This window comes from Engystomops pustulosus, unplaced genomic scaffold (genome assembly GCF_040894005.1).
Source record: "Engystomops pustulosus unplaced genomic scaffold, aEngPut4.maternal MAT_SCAFFOLD_94, whole genome shotgun sequence".
Taxonomy (NCBI): domain Eukaryota; kingdom Metazoa; phylum Chordata; class Amphibia; order Anura; family Leptodactylidae; genus Engystomops; species Engystomops pustulosus.
Genome location: NW_027284980.1, coordinates 1 through 22,085, shown reverse-complemented (window position 1 = coordinate 22,085; position 22,085 = coordinate 1). Strand labels below are relative to the sequence as shown.

The 22,085-nt window shown below is 46.0% G+C and overlaps 1 protein-coding gene across 1 annotated transcript in view; it reads right to left on the bottom strand.

The window, feature by feature from the left end:
* Positions 1-21,072, bottom strand: part of LOC140106987 (adenosine deaminase-like) — a 59,712-nt gene extending 38,640 nt beyond the window's left edge. Inside the window, exons 1-3 of the mRNA XM_072131577.1 lie at positions 20,973-21,072; positions 11,783-11,844; positions 5,306-5,431 (exon numbers count right to left, since the gene is read on the bottom strand). Of these exons, the coding sequence (XP_071987678.1) occupies positions 5,306-5,431; positions 11,783-11,844; positions 20,973-21,008 (224 nt within the window). The 5' untranslated portion in view covers positions 21,009-21,072. The remainder of the gene's footprint in view (positions 1-5,305; positions 5,432-11,782; positions 11,845-20,972) is intronic.
* Positions 21,073-22,085: the final 1,013 nt, after the last annotated feature.

Sequence of the window (22,085 nt, the reverse complement as noted above, 5' to 3'; positions counted from 1 at the left end):
GGCTGGCCAGCGCGTTTGCGCCGGTACTCGCATACTCCCAGTAGTTAGGTAGCCACAGCACATGCCCCCAAGTAGATAGGTAGCCACAGCACATGCCCCCTGTATATAGGTAGCCACAGCACATGTCCCCAGTGTATAGGTAGTCACAGCACATACCCCCAGTAGACATGCCTCCCATTAGATAGATAGCCACCGTGCATACTCCCAGTAGATAGGTAGCCACAGCACATGACCCCCCAGTAGACAGGTAGTCACAGCAAAAAAAAAAAAGAATATTCACTTACTAGCACTCCCTGCTGCCAGCTCACCATCGCTCCCACACTCTTCTCTTTGACCCAAGCTTAAACGATGGCGGCGATGGCACCTGGGTTGTGCAAAGGATGTAGGCAGCGGTAACAGTGCAGCCTGTGTCCAGTGATCAGACTAAGAGACACACAGCAGCCATCACTATGTATTAAAGATCTGTCTGAGGGCCAGACGCAGCCAACAAAGGAGCCATATCTGGCTCCCGAGCCATAGGTTCCCTACCCCTGGTATAATGAATGATGACCAGGAATCCCAGGCTAAAACTTGTTCTGAAATATCCTTCCTGCTATATATTTGAGCTGTATTAAGTCTTTGGTACCAAGGAGGTGAGTACAGCTGTATTATATAACCCTAACGTTTACACCCACGGATGCCACATTTTACACTGAGCATTAGTTAGAATGGAAAGATGGGAAACGTTCCCTGTTTCCCTCTCTCAACCCTCCATAACTCATTTATCATTCTACAGCCTTCATCACGTGCATTTATTTGGGTCTTTTTAAAGTTACGTAGTGGACAGTTACACTGGTTTGATCAGTTCTGAGGAGTGTTTTTGCGCCTAAGAATGGGCCCATTTGGATCTATGAAACATTAGTGTCTGCCAGTCCACCTCTGGAGCCCACTAGCTTTGTGGCTATGGGGTCCACCATGATCCTTGTGTACCCATCCACCCGAGTAGACCACTATTTTTGTGACTATGGGTCCACCATGATCTCTGTGTACCCATCTACCCCAGTAGACCACTATATTTGTGGCTGTGGGTCCACCATCATCCCTGTGTATCCATCCACACCAGAAGACCACTATATTGGTGGCTGTGGGTCCACCATGATCTCTGTGTACCCATCCACCCCAGTAGACCACTAGCTTTGTAACTATGGGTCCACCATAATCCCTGTGTACCCATCCACCCCAGTAGACCACTAGCTTTGTGACTATGGGTCCACCATGATCCCTGTGTACCCATCCACCCCAGTAGACCACTATCTTTGTGGTTATTGGTACACCATGATCTCTGTGTACCCATCCACCCCAGTAGACCACTATCTTTGTGGCTATGGGTCCCCCGTGATCTCTGTGTACCCATCGACCCCAGTAGACCACTAGCTTTGTGTCTATGGGTCCACCATGATCCCTGTGTACCCATCCACCCCAGGAGACCATTATCTTTGTTACCATGGGTCCACCATGATCTCTGTATACCCATCCACCCCAGTAGACCACTAGCTTTGTGACTATGGGTCCACCATGATCCCTGTGTACCCATCCACCTCAGTAGACCACTATCTTTGTGGCTATGGGTCCACCATTATACTTGTGTACCCATCCACCCCAGTAGACCACTAGCTTTGTGACTATGGGTCCACCATGATCTCTGTGTACCCATCCACCCCAGTAGACCACTATCTTTGTGACTATGGGTCCACCATGATCCCTGTGTACCCATCCACCCCAGTAGACCATTATCTTTGTGGCTATGGGTCCACCATGATCCCTGTGTGCCCATCCACCCCAGTAGACCATTAGCTTTGTAGCTATGGGTCCACCATGATCTCTGTGTACCCATCCACCACAGTGGACCACTAGCTTTGTGACTATGGGTCCACCATGATCCCTGTGTACCCATCCACCTCAGTAGACCACTAGCTTTGTGGCTATGGGTCCACCATTATACTTGTGTACCCATCCACCCCAGTAGACCACTAGCTTTGTGACTATGGGTCCACCATGATCTCTGTGTACCCATCCACCCCAGTAGACCACTATCTTTGTGACTATGGGTCCACCATGATCCCTGTGTACCCATTCACCCCAGTAGACCACTAGCTTTGTGGCTATGGGTCCACCATGATCCCTGTGTACCCATCCACCCCAGTAGACAACTAGCTTAGTGACTATGGGTCCACAATGATCCCTTTGTACCCATCCACCCAAGTAGACCACTGTCTTTGTGGCTATGGGGTCCACCATGATCTCTGTGTACCCATCCACCCCAGTAGACCACTATCTTTGTGGCTATGGGGTCCACCATGATCTCTGTGTAACCATCCACCCAGTAGACCACTAGCTTTGTGACTATGGGTCCACCATGATCTTTGTCTACACATTCACCCCAGGAGACCACTATCTTTGTGGCTGTGGGACCACCATGATCTCTGTGTACCCATCCACCCCAGTAGACCACTAGCTTTGTGACTATGGGTCCACCATGATCCCTGTGTACCCATCCACCTCAGTAGACCACTATCTTTGTGACTATGGGTCCACCATGATCCCTGTGTACCCATCCACCCCAGTAGACCACTAGTTTGTGACTATGAGTCCAACATGATCCCTGTGTACCAATCCACCCCAGTAGACCACTAGCTTTGTGGCTATGGGTCCACCATGATCCCTGTGTACCCATCCACCCCAGTAGACAACTAGCTTAGTGACTATGGGTCCACAATGATCCCTTTGTACCCATCCACCCAAGTAGACCACTGTCTTTGTGGCTATGGGGTCCACCATGATCTCTGTGTACCCATCCACCCCAGTAGACCACTATCTTTGTGGCTATGGGGTCCACCATGATCTCTGTGTAACCATCCACCCAGTAGACCACTAGCTTTGGGACTATGGGTCCACCATGATCTCTATGTACCCATCCACCCCAGGAGACCACTATCTTTGTAGCTGTGGGTCCACCATGATCTCTGTGTACCCATCCACCCCAGTAGACCACTAGCTTTGTGACTATGGGTCCACCATGATCTCTGTGTACCCATCCACCACAGTAGACCACTAGCTTTGTGACTATGGGTCCACCATGATCCCTGTGTACCCATCCACCTCAGCAGACCAATACCTTTGTGGCTATGGGTCCAACAAGATCTCTGTGTACCCATCACCCCAGTAGACAATTAGCTTTGTGACTATGGGTCCACCATGATCCATGTGTACCCATCCACCCTAGTACACCACTAGCTTTGTGACTATGGGTCCACCATGATCCCTGTGTACCCATCCACCCCAGTAGACCACTATCTTTGTGACTATGGGTCCACCATGATCCCTGTGTACCCATTCACCCCAGTAGACCACTAGCTTTGGGACTATGGGTCCACCATGATCTCTGTGTACCCATCCACCCCAGGAGACCACTATCTTTGTAGCTGTGGGTCCACCATGATCTCTGTGTACCCATCCACCCCAGTAGACCACTAGCTTTGTGACTATGGGTCCACCATGATCTCTTTGTACCCATCCACCACAGTAGACCACTAGCTTTGTGACTAGGGGTCCACCATGATCTCTTTGTACCCATCCACCACAGTAGACCACTATCTTTGTGACTATGGGTCCACCATGATCCCTGTGTACCCATCCACCCCAATAGACCACTAGCTTTGGGACTATGGGACCACGATGATCTCTGGGTACCCATCTTCCCCAGTAGACCACTAGCTTTGCGACTATGGGACCACGATGATCTCTGTGTACCCATCCACCCCAGTAGACCACTAGCTTTGTGACTATGGGTCCACCATAATCTCTGTGTACCCATCCACCACAGTAGACCACTAGCCTTGTGACTATGGGTCCACCATGATCCCTGTGTACCCATCCACCTCAGCAGACCACTATCTTTGTGGCTATGGGTCCAACAAGATCTCTGTGTACCCATCACCCCAGTAGACAATTAGCTTTGTGACTATGGGTCCACCATGAACTCTGTGTACCCATACACCCCAGTACACCACTAGCTTTGTGACTATGGGTCCACCATGATCTCTGTGTACCCATACACCCCAGTACACCACTAGCTTTGTGACTATGGGTCCACCATGATTTCTGTGTACCCATCCACCCCAGAAGACCACTAGCTTTGTGACTATGGGTCCACCATGATCTCTGTGTACCCATCCACCCCAGTAGACCACGAGCTTTGTTACTATGGGTCCACCATGATCTCTGTGTACCCATCCACCTCAGCAGACCACTATCTTTGTGGCTATGGGTCCAACAAGATCTCTGTGAACCCATCACCCCAGTAGACAATTAGCTTTGTGACTATGGGTCCACCATGATCCATGTGTACCCATACACCCCAGTACACCACTAGCTTTGTGACTATGGGTCCACCATGATCCCCGTGTACCCATCCACCCCAGTAGACAACTATCTTTGTGACTATGGGTCCACCATGATCCCTGTGTACTCATTCACCCCAGTAGACCACTAGCTTTGGGACTATGGGTCCACCATGATCTCTGTGTACCCATCCACCCCAGTAGACCACTAGCTTTGTGACTATGGGTCCACCATGATCTCTTTGTACCCATCCAGCCCAGTACACCACTAGCTTTGTGACTATGGGTCCACCATGATCCCTGTGTACCCATCCACCTCAGCAGACCACTATCTTTGTGGCTATGGGTCCAACAAGATCTCTGTGTACCCATCACCCCAGTAGACAATTAGCTTTGTGACTATGGGTCCACCATGATCCCTGTGTACCCATCCACCCCAGTAGACCACTATCTTTGTGACTATGGGTCCACCATGATCCATGTGTACCCATCCACCCCAGTAGACCACTATCTTTGTGACTATGGGACCACGATGATCTCTGTGTACCCATCCTCCCCAGAAGACCACTAGCTTTGGGACTATGGGACCACGATGATCTCTGTGTACCCATCCACCCAAGTAGACCACTATCTTTGTGACTATGGGTCCACCATGATCCCTGTGTACCCATCCACCCCAGTAGACCACTATCTTTGTGACTATGGGGCCACCATGATCTCTGTGTAACCATCCTCCCCAGTAGACCACTAGCTTTGGGACTATGGGACCACGATGATCTCTGTGTACCCATCCACCCCAGTAGACCACTAGCTTTGGGACTATGGGACCACGATGATACGCAAAAGAAGGAGGGTTAGTAGAGATTGGGAGAAGTGACCCTGCCATACTCTAGGACCCATGTCCTCATACATCAGGTATCACTTACACCACCGCTGGCATATAGAAGTCAAACTTGGAGAGAAACTCGGTGAGGTTGCCAGCCTGACTGCACACCGCTGAGGATAAGAGAGATTCCCGATTATTGTACCACGGAAAACGGAGATTTTTCTTTCTTTGGTATAAATAGAAACAGATAATGGACTATAAATAATTTGAAAACTCTTATTAGGAAAATTAGGAAAAAGATAACATAGAACACATGACTGGATTATAATAGATCAACCATATGTATACAGTGCAGGGCTGTGTGTATGTATGTAATGTATACAGTGCAGGGCTGTGTGTATGTATGTAATGTATACAGTGCAGGACTGTGTGTATGTATGTAATGTATACAGTGCAGGGCTGTGTGTGTGTATGTAATGTATACAGTGCAGGGCTGTGTGTATGTATGTAATGTATACAGTGCAGGGTTGTGTGTATGTATATAATGTATACAGTGCAGGACTGTGTGTATGTATGTAATGTATAGAGTGCAGGGCTGTGTGTAGGTATGTAATGTATACAGTGCAGGGCTGTGTGTATGTATGTAATGTATACAGTGCAGGGCTGTGTGTGTGTATATAATGTATACAGTGCAGGGCTGTGTGTGTATATATAATGTATATAGTGCAGGACTGTGTGTATGTATGTAATGTATACAGTGCAGGGCTGTGTGTATGTATGTAATGTATACAGTGCAGGGCTGTGTGTATGTATGTAATGTATACAGTGCAGAACTGTGTGTATGTATATGATGTATACAGTGCAGGGCTGTGTGTATGTATGTAATGTATACAGTGCAGGACTGTGTGTATGTATGTAATGTATACAGTGCAGGACTGTGTGTATGTATGTAATGTATACAGTGCAGGACTGTGTGTATGTATGTAATGTATACAGTGCAGGGCTGTGTGTATGTATGTAATGTATACAGTGCAGGGCTGTGTGTATGTATGTAATGTATACAGTGCAGGGCTGTGTGTATGTATGTAATGTAAACAGTGCAGGACTGTGTGTATGTATGTAATGTATACAGTGCAGGGCTGTGTGTGTATGTAATGTATACAGTGCAGGGCTGTGTGTATGTATGTAATGTGTACAGTGCAGGACTGTGTGTATGTATGTAATGTATACAGTGCAGAACTGTGTGTATGTATATAATGTATACAGTGCAGGACTGTGTGTGTGTGTATGTAATGTATACAGTGCAGGGCTGTGTGTATGTATATAATGTATACAGTGCAGGACTGTGTGTATGTATATAATGTATACAGTGCTGGGCTGTGTGTATGTATATAATTTATACTGTGCAGGACTGTGTGTATGTATGTAATGTATACAGTGCTGGGCTGTGTGTGTATATATAATGTATACAGTGCAGGATTGTGTGTATGTATGTAATGTATACAGTGCAGGGCTGTGTGTATGTATGTAATGTATACAGTGCAGGATTGTGTGTATGTATGTAATGTATACAGTGCAGGGCTGTGTGTATGTATATAATGTGTACAGTGCAGAGCTGTGTGTATGTATGTAATGTATACAGTGCAGGGCTGTGTGTATGTATATAATGTATACAGTGCAGGGCTGTGTGTATGTATATAATGTATACAGTGCAGGGCTATGTGTATGTATATAATGTATACAGTGCTGGGCTGTGTGTATATATAATGTATACAGTGCAGGGCTGTGTGTATGTATGTAATGTATACAGTGCAGGACTGTGTGTGTATGTAATGTATACAGTGCAGGGCTGTGTGTATGTATGTAATGTATACAGTGCAGGGCTGTGTGTGTATGTAATGTATACAGTGCAGGACTGTGTGTATGTATGTAATGTATAAAGTGCAGGACTGTGTGTATGTATGTAATGTATACAGTGCAGGACTGTGTGCATGTATGTAATGTATACAGTGCAGGGCTGTGTGTATGTATGTAATGTATACAGTGCAGGGCTGTGTGTATGTATATAATGTATACAGTGCAGGACTGTGTGCATGTATGTAATGTATACAGTGCAGGACTGTGTATGTATATAATGTATCCAGTGCTGGGCTGTGTGTATGTATGTAATGTATACAGTGCAGGGCTGTGTGTGTATATAATGTATACAGTGCAGGGCTGTGTGTATGTATATAATGTATACAGTGCAGGACTGTGTGTATATATAATGTATACAGTGCAGGGCTGTGTGTATGTATGTAATGTATACAGTGCAGGGCTGTGTGTATGTAAATAATATATACAGTGCAGGACTGTGTGTATGTGTGTAATGTATACAGTGCAGGGCTGTGTGTATGTATATAATGTATACAGTGCAGGACTGTGTGTATGTGTGTAATGTATACAGTGCAGGGCTGTGTGTATGTATGTAATGTATACAGTGCAGGACTGTGTGTATGTATATAATGTATACAGTGCAGGACTGTGTGTATGTGTGTAATGTATACAGTGCAGGACTGTGTGTATGTATATAATGTATACAGTGCAGGACTGTGTATGTATGTAATGTATACAGTGCAGAGCTGTGTGTATGTATATAATGTATACAGTGCAGAGCTGTGTGTATGTATGTAATGTATACAGTGCAGGGCTGTGTGTATGTATGTAATGTATACAGTGCAGGGCTGTGTGTATGTAAATAATATATACAGTGCAGGACTGTGTGTATGTATGTAATGTATACAGTGCAGGACTGTGTGTTTGTATGTAATGTATACAGTGCAGGGCTGTGTGTATGTATGTAATGTATACAGTGCAGGACTGTGTGTTTGTATGTAATGTATACAATGCAGGGCTGTGTGTGTGTATGTAATGTATAGAGTGCAGGGCTGTGTGTATGTATGTAATGTATACAGTGCAGGACTGTGTGTATGTATGTAATGTATACAGTGCAGGACTGTGTGTATGTATGTAATGTATACAGTGCAGGGCTGTGTGTATGTATGTAATCTATACAGTGCAGGGCTGTGTGTATGTATGTAATGTATACAGTGCAGGACTGTGTGTATGTATGTAATGTATACAGTGCAGGACTGTGTGTATATATAATGTATACAGTGCAGGACTGTGTGTATGTATGTAATGTATACAGTGCAGGGCTGTGTGTATGTATGTAATCTATACAGTGCAGGGCTGTGTGTATGTATGTAATGTATACAATGCAGGACTGTGTGTATGTATATAATGTATACAGTGCAGGGCTGTGTGTATGTATGTAATGTATACAGTGCAGGACTGTGTATGTATGTAATGTATACAGTGCAGGGCTGTGTGTATGTATGTAATGTATACAGTGCAGGGCTGTGTGTGTGTATATAATGTATACAGTGCAGGACTGTGTGTATGTATATAATGTATACAGTGCAGGGCTGTGTGTATGTATGTAATGTATACAGTGCAGGGCTGTGTGTGTGTATGTAATGTATACAGTGCAGGGCTGTGTGTGTGTATATAATGTATACAGTGCAGGACTCTGTATGTATGTAATGTATACAGTGCAGGGCTGTGTGTATGTATGTAATGTATATAGTGCAGGACTGTGTGTATGTATATAATGTATACAGTGCAGGGCTGTGTGTGTGTATGTAATGTATACAGTGCAGGAATGTGTGTATGTATATAATGTATACAGTGCAGGACTCTGTATGTATGTAATGTATACAGTGCAGGGCTGTGTGTATGTATGTAATGTATATAGTGCAGGACTGTGTGTATGTATATAATGTATACAGTGCAGGGCTGTGTGTGTGTATGTAATGTATACAGTGCAGGGTTGTGTGTGTGTATATAATGTATACAGTGCAGGGCTGTGTGTATGTATGTAATGTATACAGTGCAGGACTGTGTGTATGTATGTAATGTATACAGTGCAGGGCTGTGTGTATGTATGTAATGTATATAGTGCAGGGCTGTGTGTATGTATGTAATGTATACAGTGCAGGACTGTGTGTATGTATGTAATGTATACAGTGCAGGACTGTGTGTATGTATGTAATCTATACAGTGCAGGGCTGTGTGTATGTATGTAATGTATACAATGCAGGGCTGTGTGTGTGTATGTAATGTATACAGTGCAGGGCTGTGTGTGTGTATATAATGTATACAGTGCAGGAATGTGTGTATGTATATAATGTATACAGTGCAGGACTCTGTATGTATGTAATGTATACAGTGCAGGGCTGTGTGTATGTATGTAATGTATATAGTGCAGGACTGTGTGTATGTATATAATGTATACAGTGCAGGACTGTGTGTATGTGTGTAATGTATACAGTGCAGGACTGTGTGTATGTATATAATGTATACAGTGCAGGACTGTGTATGTATGTAATGTATACAGTGCAGAGCTGTGTGTATGTATATAATGTATACAGTGCAGAGCTGTGTGTATGTATGTAATGTATACAGTGCAGGGCTGTGTGTATGTATGTAATGTATACAGTGCAGGGCTGTGTGTATGTAAATAATATATACAGTGCAGGACTGTGTGTATGTATGTAATGTATACAGTGCAGGACTGTGTGTTTGTATGTAATGTATACAGTGCAGGGCTGTGTGTATGTATGTAATGTATACAGTGCAGGACTGTGTGTTTGTATGTAATGTATACAATGCAGGGCTGTGTGTGTGTATGTAATGTATAGAGTGCAGGGCTGTGTGTATGTATGTAATGTATACAGTGCAGGACTGTGTGTATGTATGTAATGTATACAGTGCAGGACTGTGTGTATGTATGTAATGTATACAGTGCAGGGCTGTGTGTATGTATGTAATCTATACAGTGCAGGGCTGTGTGTATGTATGTAATGTATACAGTGCAGGACTGTGTGTATGTATGTAATGTATACAGTGCAGGACTGTGTGTATATATAATGTATACAGTGCAGGACTGTGTGTATGTATGTAATGTATACAGTGCAGGGCTGTGTGTATGTATGTAATCTATACAGTGCAGGGCTGTGTGTATGTATGTAATGTATACAATGCAGGACTGTGTGTATGTATATAATGTATACAGTGCAGGGCTGTGTGTATGTATGTAATGTATACAGTGCAGGACTGTGTATGTATGTAATGTATACAGTGCAGGGCTGTGTGTATGTATGTAATGTATACAGTGCAGGGCTGTGTGTGTGTATATAATGTATACAGTGCAGGACTGTGTGTATGTATATAATGTATACAGTGCAGGGCTGTGTGTATGTATGTAATGTATACAGTGCAGGGCTGTGTGTGTGTATGTAATGTATACAGTGCAGGGCTGTGTGTGTGTATATAATGTATACAGTGCAGGAATGTGTGTATGTATATAATGTATACAGTGCAGGACTCTGTATGTATGTAATGTATACAGTGCAGGGCTGTGTGTATGTATGTAATGTATATAGTGCAGGACTGTGTGTATGTATATAATGTATACAGTGCAGGGCTGTGTGTGTGTATGTAATGTATACAGTGCAGGGTTGTGTGTGTGTATATAATGTATACAGTGCAGGGCTGTGTGTATGTATGTAATGTATACAGTGCAGGACTATGTGTATGTATGTAATGTATACAGTGCAGGGCTGTGTGTATGTATGTAATGTATATAGTGCAGGGCTGTGTGTATGTATGTAATGTATACAGTGCAGGACTGTGTGTATGTATGTAATGTATACAGTGCAGGACTGTGTGTATGTATGTAATCTATACAGTGCAGGGCTGTGTGTATGTATGTAATGTATACAATGCAGGGCTGTGTGTGTGTATGTAATGTATACAGTGCAGGGCTGTGTGTGTGTATATAATGTATACAGTGCAGGAATGTGTGTATGTATATAATGTATACAGTGCAGGACTCTGTATGTATGTAATGTATACAGTGCAGGGCTGTGTGTATGTATGTAATGTATATAGTGCAGGACTGTGTGTATGTATATAATGTATACAGTGCAGGGCTGTGTGTGTGTATGTAATGTATACAGTGCAGGGCTGTGTGTATGTATGTAATGTATACAGTGCAGGGCTGTGTGTATGTATGTAATGTATACAGTGCAGGACTGTGTGTATGTATGTAATGTATACAATGCAGGGCTGTGTGTGTGTATGTAATGTATAGAGTGCAGGGCTGTGTGTGTGTATGTAATGTATAGAGTGCAGGGCTGTGTGTGTGTATGTAATGTATAGAGTGCAGGGCTGTGTGTATGTATGTAATGTATACAGTGCAGGGCTGTGTGTATGTATGTAATGTATACAGTGCAGGGCTGTGTGTATGTATGTAATGTATACAGTGCAGGGCTGTGTGTATGTATGTAATGTATACAGTGCAGGGCTGTGTGTATATGTAATGTATACAGTGCAGGGTTGTGTGTGTGTATACAATGTATACAGTGCAGGGCTGTGTGTATGTATGTAATGTATACAGTGCAGGGCTGTGTGTGTATACAATGTATACATTATGTATATATTGCCTTGCAGTGTATTTATTGCAGTCAATCACCTTGCAAAATGCAGGACAGTTTCTGGCCGTATAGATGCATCCAGATGGACATGAAGCTCCACCTGTAAAATAAGTGAAGGTCAGTGAGCTCCATCTCAGCCCCACAATTGGGGGTCACTTATCTTTCGTCTGGGGATTTGTGTCGGGCTAATTTTGTTTTGCCCGTGTTCTCGTTTGTTTGTCGAGTCTGGGGGTTTTCTGCACCTTTTAAAAAACAAATCACAAAAGGGTTGAAAATCCTTCTGCCGCCTCTTCTAAGGATTCACCTGTGGCGGCTCAGGATTTTATTTGCCACAAAGATGCGACTTTTTACTGTGATGCGACTTTCTCATACCTTCACATATGTATTCTAAGGATTTATCAGGTGCAACAATGAAAAACTCTGGTACAACGAACAATGCTAATCCTAACCCTAATTTAACTGCAAATATGCAAATGAGAAAAAGTCTAAACCGTGATATTTTTGCTCTCTAGAAAGGCATCCAGGCCTCTCCTGAACATGTACATAGAGTCCGCCGTAACAACCTCCTGCGGCAGAGAGCTCCATAGTCTCACTGCTCTCACAGTAAAGAACCTTTGTCTATGGTGATGGTAGGACCTCCTCTCCTCTAGGTGTAGAGGATGCCTCCTGTCTATGGTGATGGTAGAACCTCCTCTCCTCTAGGTGTAGAGGATGCCCCCTGTCTATGGTGATGGTAGGACCTCCTCTCCTCTAGGTGTAGAGGATGCCCCCTGTCTATGGTGATGGTAGAACCTCCTCTCCTCTAGGTGTAGAGGATGCCCCCTGTCTATGGTGATGGTAGGACCTCCTCTCCTCTAGGTGTAGAGGATGTCTCCTGTCTATGGTGATGGTAGAACCGCCTCTCCTCTAGGTGTAGAGGATTCCCCCTGTCTATGGTGATGGTAGAACCTCCTCTCCTCTAGGTGTAGAGGATTCCCCCTGTCTATGGTGATGGTAGAACCTCCTCTCCTCTAGGCGTAGAGGATGTCCCCTGTCTATGGTGATGGTAGAACCTCCTCTCCTCTAGGTGTAGAGGATGCCCCCTGTTTATGGTGATGGTAGAACCTCCTCTCCTCTAGGTGTAGAGGATGTCCCCTGTCTATGGTGATGGTAGAGCCTCCTCTCCTCTAGGTGTAGAGGATGTCCCCTGTCTATGGTGATGGTAGAGCCTCCTCTCCTCTAGGTGTAGAGGATGCCCCCTGTCTATGGTGATGATAGAACCTCCTCTCCTCTAGGTGTAGAGGATGCCCCCTGTCTATGGTGATGGTAGAACCTCCTCTCCTCTAGGTGTAGAGGATTCCCCCTGTCTATGGTGATGGTAGAACCTCCTCTCCTCTAGGTGTAGAGCAGTGATGGCAAACCTTTTAGACACCGAGTGCCCAAACTACAACTAAAACCGTCATTTTTCGCAAAATGCCAATGCAACAATTTAAGCAGTAACTTATTACTCCCTGCTCTTTCACAGGTTTAAATGGTATAGGCCCCTGAGGACACCAATACAGTAGAAAGAAGAATTAGTTTGGATCCTGGGCTGCCTGGGACTGCAAGAGGCCTTGAGTCCCGTCTGACAAACTCTACCCTGGGGTGATGGCAAGGGTGCCCATAAAGAGGGCTCTGAGTGCCACCACTGGCACCCGTGCCATAGGTTCGCCACCACTGGTGTAGAGGATGCCCCCTGTCTATAGTGATGGTAGAACCTCCTCTCCTCTAGGTGTAGAGGATTCCCCCTGTCTATGGTGATGGTAGAACCTCCTCTCCTCTAGGTGTAGAGGATGCCCCCTGTCTATGGTGATGGTAGAACCTCCTCTCCTCTAGGTGTAGAGGATGTCCCTGTCTATGGTGATGGTAGAACCTCCTCTCCTCTAGGTGTAGAGGATGCCCCCAGTCTATGGTGATGGTAGATCCTCCTCTCCTCTAGGTGTAGAGGCTGGCCCCTGTCTATGGTGATGGTAGAACCTCCTCTCCTCTAGGTGTAGGGGATGTCCCCTGTCTATGGTGATGGTAGAACCTCCTCTCCTCTAGGTGTAGAGCATGCCCCCTGTCTATGGTGATGGTAGAACCTCCTCTCCTCTAGGTGTAGAGGATGCCCCCTGTCTATGGTGATGGTAGACCCTCCTCTCCTCTAGGTGTAGAGGATGTCCCCTGTCTATGGTGATGGTAGATCCTCCTCTCCTCTAGGTGTAGAGGATGTCCCCTGTCTATGGTGATGGTAGAACCTCCTCTCCTCTAGGTGTAGAGGATGTCCCCTGTCTATGGTGATGGTAGAACCTCCTCTCCTCTAGGTGTAGAGGATGTCCCTGTCTATGGTGATGGTAGAGCCTCCTCTCCTCTAGGTGTAGAGGATGCCCCCAGTCTATGGTGATGGTAGATCCTCCTCTCCTCTAGGTGTAGAGGATGCCCCCAGTCTATGGTGATGGTAGATCCTCCTCTCCTCTAGGTGTAGAGGATGGCCCCTGTCTATGGTGATGGTAGAACCTCCTCTCCTCTAGGTGTAGAGGATGCCCCCGGTCTTTGGTGATGGTAGATCCTCCTCTCCTCTAGGTGTATAGGATGCCCCCAGTCTATGGTGATGGTAGATCCTCCTCTCCTCTAGGTGTAGAGGATGCCCCCAGTCTATGGTGATGGTAGATCCTCCTCTCCTCTAGGTGTAGAGGATGCCCCCTGTCTATGGTGATGGTAGAACCTCCTCTCCTCTAGGTGTAGAGGATGCCTCCTGTCTATGGTGATGGTAGAACCTCCTCTCCTCTAGGTGTAGAGGATGCCCCTGTCTATGGTGATGGTAGAGCCTCCTCTCCTCTAGGTGTAGAGGATGCCCCCAGTCTATGGTGATGGTAGATCCTCCTCTCCTCTAGGTGTAGAGGATGCCCCCTGTCTATGGTGATGGTAGAACCTCCTCTCCTCTAGGTGTAGAGGATGCCTCCTGTCTATGGTGATGGTAGAACCTCCTCTCCTCTAGGTGTAGAGGATGCCCCTGTCTATGGTGATGGTAGAGCCTCCTCTCCTTTAGGTGTAGAGGATTTCCCTTGTCTATGGTGATGGTAGATCCTCCTCTCCTCTTGTTGTAGAGGATGTCCCCTGTCTATGGTGATGGTAGAACCTCCTCTCCTCTAAGTGTAGAGGATGTCCCCTGTCTATGGTGATGGTAGACCCTCCTCTCCTCTAGGTGTAGAGGATGCCCCCTGTCTATGTTGATGATAGAGCTTCCTCTCCTCTAGGTGTAGAGGATGCCCCCTGTCTATGGTGATGGTAGAACCTCCTCTCCTCTAGGTGTAGAGGGTGTCCCTTGTCTATGGTGATGGTAGAACTACCACTCCTCTAGGTGTAGAGGATGCCCCCTGTCTATGGTGATGGTAGATCCTCCTCTCCTTTAGGTGTAGAGGATGCCCCTTGTCTATGGTGATAGTAGATCCTCCTCTCCTTTAGGTGTAGAGGATTCCCCCTGTCTATGGTGATGGTAGAACCTCCTCTCCTCTAGGTGTAGAGGATATCCCCTGTCTATGGTGATGGTAGAACCTCCTCTCCTCTAGGTGTAGAGGATACCCCCTGTCTATGTTGATTGTAGAACCTCCTCTCCTCTAGGTGTAGAGGATGCTCCCTGTCTATGTTGATGGTAGAACCTCCTCTTCTCTAGGTGTAGAGGATCCCCCCTGTCTATGGTGATGGTAGAACCTCCTCTCCTCTAGGTGTAGAGGATATCCCCTGTCTATGGTGATGGTAGAACCTCCTCTCCTCTAGGTGTAGAGGATACCCCTTGTCTATGTTGATTGTAGAACCTCCTCTCCTCTAGGTGTAGAGGATGCCCCCTGTCTATGTTGATGGTAGAACCTCCTCTCCTCTAGGTGTAGAGGATACCCCCTGTCTATGATGATGGTAGAACCTCCTCTCCTCTAGGTGTAGAGGATACCCCCTGTCTATGGTGATGGTAGAACTTCCTTTCCTCTAGGTGTAGAGGATGCCCCCTGTCTATGTTGATGGTAGAACCTCATCTCCTCTAGGTGTAGAGGATGTCCCTTGTCTATGGTGATGGTAGAACTACCTCTACTCTAGGTGTAGAGGATGCCCCCTGTCTATGGTGATGGTAGATCCTCCTCTCCTCTAGGTGTAGAGGATGCCCCCTGTCCATGGTGATGGTAGATCCTCCTCTCCTCTAGGTGTAGAGGATGCCCCCTGTCTATGGTGATGGTAGATCCTACTCTCCTCTAGGTGTAAAGGATGCACCCTGTCTATGGTGATGGTAGAACCTCCTCTCCTCTAGGTGAAGAGGATGTCCCCTGTCTATGGAGATGGTAGATCCTCCTCCCCTCTAGGTGTAGATGATGCCCCCTGTCTATGGTGATGGTAGAACCTCCTCTCCTCTAGGTGTAGAGGATGGTGATGGTAGATCCTCCTCTCCTCTAGATGTAGAGGATGCCCTCTGTCTATGGTGATGGTAGATCCTACTCTCCTCTAGGTGTAAATGATGCACCCTGTCTATGGTGATGGTAGAACCTCCTCTCCTCTAAGTGTAGAGGATGTCCCCTGTCTATGGTGATGGTAGACCCTCCTCTCCTCTAGGTGTAGAGGATGCCCCCTGTCTATGGTGATGGTAGAACCTCCTCTCCTCTAGGTGTAGAGGATGCTCCCTGTCTATGGTGATGGTAGAACCTCCTCTCCTCTAGGTGTAGAGGATGCCCCCTGTCTATGGTGATGGTAGAACCTCCCCTCCTCTAGGTGTAGAGGATGTCCCCTGTCTATGGTGATGGTAGAACCTCCTCTCCTCTAGGTGTAGAGGATGTCCCCCTGTCTATAGTGATGGTAGAACCTCCCCTCCTCTAGGTGTAGAGGATGTCCCCTGTCTATGGTGATGGTAAAACCTCCTCTCCTCTAGGTGTAGAAGATGTCCCCTGTCTATGGTGATGGTAGACCCTCTTCTCCTCTAGGTGTAGAGGATGCCCCCTGTCTATGTTGATGGTAGAACCTCCTCTTCTCTAGGTGTAGAGGATGCCCCCTGTCTATGGTGATGGTAGAACCTCCTCTCCTCTAGGTGTAGAGGATGCCCCCTGTCTATGGTGATGGTAGATCCTCCTCTCCTCTAGGTGTAGAGGATGCCCCCTGTCCATGGTGATGGTAGAACCTCCTCTCCTCTAGGTGTAGAGGATGCCCCTGTCTAGGGTGATGGTAGAACCTCCTTCTCCTCTAGGTGTAGAGGATGCCCCCTGTCTATGGTGATGGTAGAACTTCCTTTCCTCTAGGTGTAGAGGATGCCCCCTGTCTATGGTGATGGTAGAACCTCCTCTCCTCTAGGTGTAGATGATGCCCTCTGTCTAAGTTGATGGTAGAACTTCCTTTCCTCTAGGGGTAGAGGATGTCCCCTGTCTATGGTGATGGTAGAACCTCCTCTCCTCTAGGTGTAGAGGATGCCCCCTGTCTATGGTGATGGTAGAACCTCCTCTCCTCTAGGTGTAGATGATGCCCCTGTCTATGGTGATGGTAGAACCTCCTCTCCTCTAGGTGTAGAGGATGCCCCCTGTCTATGGTGATGGTAGAACTTCCTTTCCTCTAGGTGTAGAGGATGCCCCCTGTCTATGGTGATGGTAGAACCTCCTTCTCCTCTAGGTGTAGAGGATCTCCCCCTGTCTATGGTGATGGTAGAACCTCCTTCTCCTCTAGGTGTAGAGGATGTCCCCCTGTCTATGGTGATGGTAGAACCTCCTTCTCCTCTAGGTGTAGAGGATGCCCCCTGTCTATGGTGATGGTAGATCCTCCTCTCCTCTAGGTGTAGAGGATGCCCCCTGTCTATGATGATGGTAGAACCTCCTCTCCTATAGGTGTAGAGGATGTCCCCTGTCTATGGTGATGGTAGAACCTCCTCTCCTCTAGGTGTAGAGGATGCCCCCTGTCTATGGTAATGATAGAACCTCCTCTCCTCTAGGTGTAGAGGATGCCCCCTGTCTATGGTGATGGTAGAACCTCCTCTCCTTTAGGTGTAGAGGATGCCCCTGTCTATGGTGATGGTAGAACCTCCTCTCCCCTAGGTGTATAGGATGCCCCCTGTCTATGGTGATGGTAGAACCTCCTCTCCTCTAGGTGTAGAGGATGCATCCTGTCTATGGTGATGGTAGAACCTCCTCTCCTCTAGGTGAAGAGGATGCCCCCTGTCTATGGTAATGATAGAACCTCCTCTCCTCTAGGTGTAGAGGATGCCCCCTTGTCCTGGTCACAGGCCGAGGTATAAAAAGATCCTTGGAGAGATCCTTGTACTGTCTTTTCAGGTATTTGTACATTGTAATGAGGTCTCCCCTCAGTCATCTTTTTTCTAAACTGAATAATCCAAAATTTTGTAATCTGTCAATGGATTCTAGTTCCCCCATTCCCCTAATAATTTTGGTTGCTCTCCTCTGCACTCGTTCCAGTTCTACTATGTTTTTTTAATACACTGGTGCCCAAAACTGTACACAATATTCCATGTGTGGTCTGACCAGGGATTTGTATAAGGCCAAAACTATATCTTTATCATGAGAATCTAATACTCTCTTGATACATCCCATAATTTTATTTGCTTTCCCCTATTCCCAGCAGTCTCATTTTATATACCAATCTTTTAGACGGCACGGTGTCAAATGCCTTTGAAAAGTCCAGATATACAACATCTACATCAGGTCTAGTCTGGAGCTTACTTCCTTGTAGAAACCATTTAGATTAGTCTGACAGGACCGATCTCTCATAAACACGATGCTGACACTGGTTTAAGGTTATGTACAGGGAGATACTCCAGGATAGCATCTCTAACAAACCCCTCAAATATTTTCCCCACCACAGAAGTTAGATTCACAGGTCTGTAGTTTCCAGGATCTCGTCGTGTCTTCCACCAGGGATTTTCCTGGATGAAGACAGTCAAGAAGGTGACATTCAGTAGACTGGCCCTTTCCTAATCTCCTACCCCCATGTTATTCCTAAGAGGGCCCACATTCTCCGTTTTTAGTTTCTTATCATTTATATACTTGAAAAATAATTTGGGATTATTTTTGCTGTCCCTGTCAATATTTCTCTCAGTCTCTATTTTTGTGGCTTTTATCTGCTTTTTACAGAATTTATTTTTCTCTCTATAATCCTGTAATGCCTCATCGCTACCTTCACGTTTTAGCACCTTAAACGCCTTATCTTTCTCGCTTATTCCTTTCCTTACAAGATTAGTTAGCCACATAGGCTTTTTCTTGTTCCTTTTATGCTTTTTCCCATAAGGTATGTGTTTCTCACAGGACTTTTTTAAAATAAATGAGTAAAAGTTCCATTTTTTGGGGGGGCTTTTGTCTTTGAGAACATTGTCCCAGTCTATGCCTATAAGATCTTCCCTTAGTTGCTGAAAATTTGCCCTCCTGAAGTTTACAGTGTTTGTTGCCCCTCCACTAACTTTCTTAGTAAAGCGTAATACAAAATCAATTACATTATGATCACAATTCCCCAGGTTCCCCCCAACCTGTAGTTTTAATACCCTATCAGGCTGTTGGTTAGGATAGGTCTGTTGGTTCAGCAGTGCCCCCCCTCTTGTTGGCTCCAGGACCAGTTCCCACAGGTAATTGTCTTTTGTTGTTGACAAGAACTTGCTGCCTTTGAAGGACCTGCAGGTTTCTGCCCCCCAGTCAATATCTGGGTAATTGAAGTCCCCCATGATAAGTCCTTCCTTGTGCTTTGGAGCCGCATCCATGTCACTTCTCAGCATTTCCTCTGCTGCCTCCATTATATTTGGAGCCTTATAACAAACCCCTAGTAATATTTTATTATTCTTTTTCCCTCTCCTTATCTCCACCCATAGGGACTCCACATTTTCATTTGCGTTACTGATGTCATCTCCCAGGACGGGTTTGAGGCAAGAATTTACATATAAACAAACCCCTCCCCCTTGTATATTTATACGATCCTTTCTAAAAATACTATAACCATCTATAGTAACAGCCCAGTCATAGCTACTGTTGCCGACAGCAAAGTCAGTCCACTTCTCCATGACCTCCCTGATCTCCTGCTGTCTTTCTGGTGTGGCACATGGTACAGGTAATATTTCGGGGAAAACTACCTTTGAGGCCCATGAGCTTATGGCCTTAATCCCTGAAATCATTTTTAAGGACCTTCCACCTACCTGTTACTTTGTCATTAGTGCCAATGTGGACCATGACCGCTGGTTCCTCACCAGCCCCTTCCAGTAATCTGTCAACCCGATCCACAACATGCCGAACCCGAGCACCCGGCAAACAACACACTGTTCAGTGCATGGTCTTTGTGACAGATTGCCCTGTGTGTTCCTTTAATAATCAGTATGTATGAGAGGAGGACACCTGGATGTCATAGAGAGGAGGCACTGCTATACATTGCAGTCAGTGTATGACATCAGTATGTATGAGAGGAGGATACCTGGATGTCATAGAGAGGAGGCACTGCTATACATTGCAGTCAGTGTATGACATCAGTATGTATGAGAGGAGGACACCTGGTAGTGAGAACACTATAATGAGGACTGACTGATAGCAGTGACTACACTAGACTGAGGACTGATTGGTGGTAGTGATTACACTAGACTGAGGACTGATTGGTGGTAGTGATTACACTAGACTGAGGACTCATTGGAGGTAGTGATTACACTAGACTGAGGACTGATTGGTGGTAGTGATTACACTAGACTGAGGACTCATTGGAGGTAGTGATTACACTAGACTGAGGACTGATTGGTGGTAGTGATTACACTAGACTGAGGACTCATTGGTGGTAGTGATTACACTAGACTGAGGACTGATTGGTGGTAGTGATTACACTAGACAAAGGACTGATTGGTGGTAGTGATTATACTCGACTGAGGAGTAACTGTTGGCAGTGCCTACACTACACTGAGGACCCTACTCTATTGCCTACTGGGGGCTGCATGTTTATTAGTTACTGGATGCTGCATACTAGATGCATACTAGATGGCTATTGGCTACTGGGGGCTGTGTGACTATTGAATACTGTTTACATATTTGCTACTGGGGGCTGCATGATTATTGACTACTAGGAGCTGTTTAACTACCAGTTGCAGCAACATACCCTAACCTGTAAAATACCTTTTCTGAAAAATATGGCAAAGCAGTTTTCATATTTTGTATGATATTATCATGAAATTTTCACTAAGATATAATAGGGACATGGAAATGAAAACCGAATCCCCAGAATGGTGTCTCCTACCTTTGGCTTGTTAAAGGCAGTGAATGAGGTGTCCATTCCTTGTACAATGCTCTAGGACTTAAATGTCCTCTCTGCAGTCATGAGAATGTCCTCCCTGCAGTCATGAAGTTGACCCTTGTACTTTTATTGTTATCTGTGAACGTCACTGACAAGGAATCTGCTGAGTAGTCTCTGAGCTCCATCAACGTGACCACATTCTTGTCACTAACTAATCCTTTTCTAACAGAAAATACAAGAAGTCTGGTGGCCACACCGCCATGCTATCTCTCATGTGGGACCTTCCACATACGCCATACTTGTTTAGGGTTAGTGGGTTAGGGTTAGGGGGTTAAGGGTTAGGGTTAGGGTTAGGGTTAGGGGTTAGGGTTAGGGTTAGGGTTAGGGTTAGGGTTAGTGGGTTAGGGTTAGGGTTAGGGTTAGGGTTAGGGGGTTAGGGGGTTAGGGGGTTAGGGTTAGGGTTAGGGTTAGGGTTAGTGTTAGGGTTAGGGTTAGGGTTAGTAGGGTTAGGGTTAGGGTTAGGGTTGGGTTAGGGTTAGGGGTTAGGGTTAGGGTTAGGGTTAGGGTTAGGGTTAGGGTTAGGGTGTTAGGGTTAGGGTTAGGGTTAGGGTTAGGGTTAGGGTTAGGTTAGGGTTAGGGTTAGGGTTAGGGTTAGGGTTAGGGTTAGGGTTAGGGTTAGGGTTATTTAGGGTTAGGTTAGGGTTAGGTGTTTAGGTTTAGGGTTAGGGTTAGGGTTAGGGGTTAGGGTTAGGGGTTAGGGTTAGGGGTTAGGGTTAGGGTTAGGGTTAGGGTTAGGGGTTAGGGTTAGGGTTAGGGTTAGGGTTAGGGTTAGGGTTAGGGGTTAGGGTTAGGGTTAGGGTTAGGGTTAGGGTTAGGGTTAGGGGTTAGGGTTAGGGTTAGGGTTAGGGTTAGGGTTAGGGTTAGGGTTAGTAGGTTAGGGTTAGGGTTAGGGTTAGGGTTAGGGTTAGGGTTAGTAGGGTTAGGGTTAGGGTTAGGGGTTAGGGTTAGGGTTAGGGTTAGGGTTAGTAGGGTTAGTGGGTTAGGGTTAGAGTTAGGGTTAGGGTTAGGGTTAGGGTTAGTAAGGTTAGTAAGGTTAGTAGGGTTAGGGTTAGGGTT